The 6,663-nt window shown below is 42.8% G+C and overlaps 1 protein-coding gene across 1 annotated transcript; it reads left to right on the top strand.

Moving 5' to 3' along the window:
* The first annotated feature begins 553 nt into the window (after nucleotides 1-553).
* On the top strand, nucleotides 554-4,692 carry LOC115203877 (tubulin alpha chain, testis-specific). The gene is made up of 6 exons (XM_029768950.1): nucleotides 554-692; nucleotides 945-1,167; nucleotides 1,263-1,411; nucleotides 3,366-3,518; nucleotides 3,686-4,213; nucleotides 4,327-4,692. The coding sequence occupies exons 1-6, from the start codon at nucleotides 690-692 to the stop codon at nucleotides 4,621-4,623; spliced, it is 1,353 nt and encodes a 450-aa protein (XP_029624810.1). The 5' UTR covers nucleotides 554-689; the 3' UTR covers nucleotides 4,624-4,692.
* Nucleotides 4,693-6,663: the final 1,971 nt, after the last annotated feature.

Here is a 6,663-nt window from a genome sequence, read left to right as displayed (position 1 = left end):
AACACACACATCAGAAAGATGAGTTCATTTGAGCACTTTGTCCAGCATCATTATCGGTAACCCTGGAAAAGGGCTATAGAGCCGTTTACTTTGGGCTAGAAGATAAAGCATGCTGCAGGACTAAAATAAGAGCTAGCCTTAACCTAGTAGGCTACTGCTGTTTCCAGTTCTTGGCCAGTTACAAGTTTACCAGTAAGTTTTTGTCATAAATAAGATTTTGCGTTTTTTCTTTGAGCTGAATCAAAAATAATCATCAATTCCAATATTGCCAGCTACACAAGTAGTGAATAGCAGAAGGAAGCATTGAATTCACCTCACTGACTTGGGTAAAATTTAATTTCTTGAATTTGACCTAAAAAGCCCGCGCTGTCATTTGAAAATGCAGGATTGGTCCAACCAAACAAGCCAATATAACAGCCGTAAATCAAGTTGATTTTTGAAAAAAATATAACGGTCCAATTGCAAAAGAATAAAGATTGATTGACACAGCATCTGTTTGAAATACACCCAATTGGTTTAAAGGAAGGCGGGCTCATTCAGGGGCCTATATTATCGCGAATCAGCGATGTTTTTCAATTTTTCTGTCAGTTAACCGTTGGAAGTTGTAGAGCCAAGTTAGCCTAGCTAGCCAACCGTCGAACGCATTTTTGTTAAACATTAATTAGCTAAAGTTCTTACTTATAATCAACATGGTAAGTTTTCTGTCAAGAAGATGAGTGACAAACAAAAAATGTTGGTCAAATTATATAATGGTAGCTAAAATTGGCAACTTTTTTTTTTACATTGGCTAGCTAGCTAGCTAGCTAACTTAATATTAGCTACCTCGTAACTAACAATTCAGCAATGATGTAATAGCTAGCTAAGCAACATCAACATAACTCTGCCAGCTTTTACACATTTGTCTTAAGAGCTAGCAAATTGTGTCAAATGTTATTTCTCCACAGCGTGAGTGCATCTCTATCCACGTTGGTCAGGCTGGTGTGCAGATCGGGAATGCCTGCTGGGAACTGTACTGCTTGGAACATGGGATCCAGCCCGATGGGCAGATGCCCAGTGATAAAACCATCGGCGGAGGAGATGACTCCTTCAACACCTTCTTCAGCGAGACTGGAGCGGGAAAACACGTCCCTCGTGCAGTGTTTGTGGACCTCGAACCAACTGTTGTTGGTAAGGATGAACATTTCCTAAAATATTGACATGACTAAGATTTTTTACATTTATTTTTTAAAATCCTGCCTGAACTGAGTTGTGATTTTTCATAGATGAGGTCCGCACGGGGACATACCGTCAGTTGTTCCACCCGGAGCAGCTCATCACCGGTAAGGAGGATGCCGCCAACAACTATGCACGTGGCCACTATACAATTGGCAAGGAGATCGTCGACCTGGTGCTGGACCGAGTTCGCAAGCTGGTGAGTAACAGCATGCGAACTCATAGCGATGTGTTTCCAACTAGAAGTTATATAACTTTACTTGCAAGCTAATTGAACAGGGTTGTACACCAGTGAGGCCAGTCTGTCCCTAACCTAGTGTCTTGCACAGGTCAGTTTTTTTTTGGATCTGCACCCCCGCGCCGGCCACATCAATGCCAAGCCTAAACTGATATTCAACATCAAAAGACTGTTAAAACACCAGCAAATCAGCTTCAAGTAATAAAAAAAAAAAAACATTTTAAAAATGGTATAATAGAAAGATATGTGATTGTAAGCAAGGTTTGACATAAGTATGTCTTAGCCAAATATTATCAGTTTGGGTTTGCAGTCTACAAATTGTTTGCAATTACGTTCTGGCCCCCTGACCATCAGCTCAAGAAAAAAGTGGCCTGAGGCAGAATCTAGTTGATGATCATTGGGTTTATAGGCTGCAAAAGGTGCCTACATGTATTTAGTAGGCTATTGGCTACAAGCATTAGCATTTACCAGCCTCACAGGTTTAAACTTTATATGGCCTGTGTGTAGTGTAAATGAACAAAAGCCGTAATTAATGTAATAATTATCTGATAATTGACTAAATTGTTGTAAACAAATACCTGCTTGCACATTTGCTGGCTGTGTATCCATCTACCGGGTTGTTGTCCTCAATCAAATCAAATTTAAATCAAATTTATTTATATAGCCCTTCGTACATCAGCTGAAATCTCAAAGTGCTGTACAGAAACCCAGCCTAAAACCCCAAACAGCAAGCAATGCATGTGAAAGAAGCACGGTGGCTGGGAAAAACTCCCTAGGAAAAACTCCTGAGAAAGGCCAAAAACCTAGGAAGAAACCTAGAGAGGAACCAGGCTATGAGGGGTGGCCAGTCCTCTTCTGGCTGTGCCGGGTGGATATTATAACAGAACATGGTCAAGATGTTAAAATGTTCGTAAATGACTAGCATGGTCAAATAATAATAATCATAGTAATTGTCGAGGGTGCAACAAGCACGTCCGGTGAAACAGGTCAGGGTTCCGTAGCCGCAGGCAGAACAGTTGAAACTGGAGCAGCAGCATGGCCAGGTGGACTGGGGACAGCAAGGAGTCATCATGCCAGGTAGTCCTGAGGCATGGTCCTAGGGCTCAGGTCCTCCGAGAGAAAGAGAGAATTAGAGAGAGCATATTTACATTCACACAGGACACCGTATAAGACAAGAGAATACTCCAGATGTAACAGACTGACCCTAGCCCCCCGACACATAAACTACTGCAGCATAAATACTGGAGGCTGAGACAGGAGGGATCAGAAGACACTGTGGCCCCATCCGATGATACCCCCGGACAGGGCCAAACAGGCAGGATATAACCCCACCCACTTTGCCAAAGCACAGCCCCCACACCACTAGAGGGATATCTACAACCACCAACTTACCGTCCGAAGACAAGGCCGAGTATAGCCCACAAATGACTCCAAAATCCTTCCAAACCGGGGAATTTCACTATCATAACCTTTATTTTTATTTCTCCTGTTACATTAGCCAATTTTGCGTGATCTAGGAGTCAGGGAAAATAAACTTGGCAATGTATTGTCGAGTGGGGGAAGGGAACATAAACTGCGCTTGGACAAATTAGGAATGTTTCAGCACCACACAAATAAGCCTACGAATGGACAGTTCCCTGCTCCATTCTCTCACTGCGTGGCTTGTATTCTAGGCCTGGCTATGTCTGCCTCACTGCTCATATAGCCTAATGGAATTTGCACCACAATTAAAAATTAAGCTCCTGGGGTTGTAAAAAACAAGTATTATCTTGACTTAAAAAGTTTCCAACCTGCAATATAATTGTTTTATTTCCCACCAGCTGATTTTTTTTTTGCTGGTCAACCGCATCGAACCGTGAGTATCCAACACGATGCAGGACTCTACCCTTACCCCTTGTATTCTTTCTCACCCCAGTCGGACCAGTGCACTGGGCTTCAGGGCTTCCTGATCTTCCACAGCTTTGGTGGTGGAACCGGCTCAGGTTTTGCCTCTCTGCTCATGGAGAGACTGTCTGTGGACTATGGCAAGAAGTCCAAACTGGAGTTTGCCATTTACCCCGCCCCTCAGGTATTTCTAAGGTTTAGTTGCTCACATTAATATTTGGTAAATTTCCACGCCATCAAAACTAGTACTGTACTTTGGCCTCGTACTCAATACTTGTGTTTGTTTAATATGTAAATGTTCATTATGTGTAACCTAAAGATGCCTGTTCTACCACTTGTGTATGTGTTCAGGTGTCCACAGCAGTGGTAGAGCCCTATAATTCTATCCTGACCACCCACACCACCCTGGAACACTCAGACTGTGCCTTCATGGTCGACAACGAGGCCATCTACGACATCTGCCGTCGTAACCTGGACATCGAGCGCCCCACTTATACTAACCTCAACAGGCTCATTGGCCAGATCGTCTCCTCCATCACCGCCTCGCTGCGTTTCGATGGAGCCCTTAACGTGGACCTGACTGAGTTCCAGACCAACCTGGTGCCATACCCCCGTATCCACTTCCCCCTGGTCACCTACGCACCCGTCATCTCTGCTGAGAAAGCCTACCACGAGATGCTTTCTGTGGCAGAGATCACCAACGCTTGCTTCGAGCCAGCCAACCAGATGGTGAAGTGTGACCCTCGCCATGGCAAGTACATGGCCTGCTGCATGCTGTATCGTGGGGATGTGGTGCCCAAGGATGTCAATGCTGCCATCGCCACCATCAAGACCAAACGCACTATCCAGTTTGTCGACTGGTGCCCCACCGGCTTCAAGGTAAACAAGCAATGGGTTTATTCATTCACAATGATCTATGTTCCTAAACCTTTTCAAGTATAATTGGTTAGTCAGATTATTATACTTTTTTTCTTTCTTCTTGTTCCCTGTAGGTAGGTATCAACTACCAGCCACCCACAGTGGTGCCAGGTGGAGATCTTGCCAAGGTCCAGAGAGCCGTTTGCATGTTGAGCAACACCACAGCCATCGCTGAGGCCTGGGCTCGGCTCGACCACAAGTTTGATCTGATGTACGCCAAGCGTGCCTTTGTGCACTGGTATGTGGGAGAGGGTATGGAGGAGGGAGAGTTCTCTGAGGCCAGAGAAGATCTGGCTGCCCTGGAGAAGGACTACGAGGAAGTCGGAGTGGATTCAGTGGAGGGAGAGGCTGAGGAAGGAGAGGAGTACTGAATCCTGACCTGATTGAAAAATGTTTTACTGTTGATTGACAATTTTAATAAAAGTTCTGTTTTTGGTCCATTCTCCTGTGGATTTTTTCACTAAATTATTCAGTTAACAATATCTGCACAGAATATATATTACTCACTATGTCCAATTGATAGAACAAATGGAGATTACTGGGACTTTAGGCAGAGCCAATATAAGTATCAGTTAAAAAACATGTATTGATTAAATGGAAAATGGGCAAATCAACCAGTCTGCTAGTCTAGTTTTACCAGATTACTGTAAATTCCTATGGAGTATAAAACAGGTATACAGTACCAAGGGGGCTTTTGAAAAGGCCTTGTTTGAAGATTTGTAGAGCATGTTTAATATGAATAACTAAAGGTTTAGGAGATCTTAAATGTTTTGTTCAATGAGATAATAGCAGTCATTTAACATTACGTTTAGGAATTATGAAGCCTTTAGGTATTTTTTTTATAACAAATTCTTCAACATTCACAAAAAACTAACATTAGCTGATGAAGATTATCTCAGAAAAAAAAACGTATGAGATCTAAGTCTGTTTATCATCAAAGACCTTATTTTTGGCTTTTATCCAAAAACGCCATTAGTTTTCTTAAAAAGCTTTGTCCAACAAACCATGGTGGAGTTGGTGCCTACAAAAATACGCCTTTACTATTTCTCGCTATTGCTAATGTACCCATAGGAGCAAAGCAGTAAGTGTACCATCAGTCTGCTGTAATTTGTTGAATCAATGCAACTAGCATTACAAATACATTCCATTGCACGAGCCACATAAATTGGCATTATTTAAATGGGAATGGAAACACTATGATGTAGAACATCAGCTAACTATGAATCGCCATATTAACACAGATATACCGCTTGAAACACCTCAGCTAGAAGGTCGGCGTAGGCAAACAAACTGGTGTGAGTGGGGGATGCTGCCAGGTAATGGCTAGGGTATGAGTATTTTTTTTCTTCTTTTTCTCAGCTTTATTTAACCAGGTAGGCCAGTCGAGAACAAGTTCTCATTTACAACTGCGACCTGGCCAAGATAAAGCAAAGCAGTGCGACAAAAACAACACAGAGTTACACATAAACAAACGTACAGTCAATAACACAATAGAAAAATCTATGTACAGTGTGTGCAAATGTTAAAGATTAGGGAGGTAAGGCAATAAATAGGCCATAGAGGCGAAATAATAACAATTTAGCATTAACACTGGAGTGATAGATGTGCAGATGATGTGCAAGTAGAGATACTGGGGTGCAAAAGAGCAAAAAGATAAATAACAATATGGGCATGAGGTAGTTGGGTGGGCTATTTACAGATTGGCTGTGTAAAGGTACAGTGATCGGTAAACTGCTCTGACAGCTGATGCTTAAAGTTAGAGGGAGATAAATCTTCAGCTCCAGTGGTTTTTGCAGTTCGTTCCAGTCATTGGCAGCAGAGAACTGGAAGGAAAGGTGGCCAAACGAGGTGTTGGCTTAGGGGATGACCAGTGAAATATACCTGCTGGAGCGCGTGCTACGGGTAGGTGTTGCTATGGTGACCAGTGAGCTGAGATTACCGAACAAAGATTTATATATGACCTGGATCCAGTGGGTTTGGCGACGAATATGTAGCGAGGGCCAGCCAACGAGAGCAAACAGGTCGCAGTGGTGGGTAGTATATGGGGCTTTGGTGACAAAATGGATGGCACTGTGATAGACTACAGAGCATGAGTGTGTGTGTGTTGTAGAGAGAGATGGTAGCGATACGGCAGAAAATCCCAGCGGATGGTGGCTGTATTACATCCAGTCAGAGGTTCAAATCAAATCAAATTTTATTGGTCACATACACATGGTTAGCAGATGTTAATGCGAGTGTAGCGACATGCTTGTGCTTCTAGTGTAACGGCCGTCGTTGTGAAGAGACCAAGGTGCAGCGTGGAATTTGTTCATCTTTGTAATTTAATGGGAAAAAAATGAACACTTTACAAATAAACAAAACGACAGCCAAACAGCTCTGTCAGGTACGTAATACAAAACAGAAATAAACCA

This window comes from Salmo trutta, chromosome 12 (assembly GCF_901001165.1).
Source record: "Salmo trutta chromosome 12, fSalTru1.1, whole genome shotgun sequence".
In the NCBI taxonomy this organism is placed as follows: Eukaryota; Metazoa; Chordata; class Actinopteri; order Salmoniformes; family Salmonidae; genus Salmo; species Salmo trutta.
The sequence above is the reverse complement of the archived record's forward strand: the minus strand, read 5'-3'. Positions and strand labels throughout refer to the sequence as shown.

Bases quoted from the DNA above. Each gene is read 5' to 3' on its own strand.
- LOC115203877 (XM_029768950.1), top strand. The intron at 3,519-3,685 runs GTATTTCTAAGG...GTATGTGTTCAG, and splicing joins CCATTTACCCCGCCCCTCAG to GTGTCCACAGCAGTGGTAGA. The intron at 4,214-4,326 runs GTAAACAAGCAA...TGTTCCCTGTAG, and splicing joins GGTGCCCCACCGGCTTCAAG to GTAGGTATCAACTACCAGCC.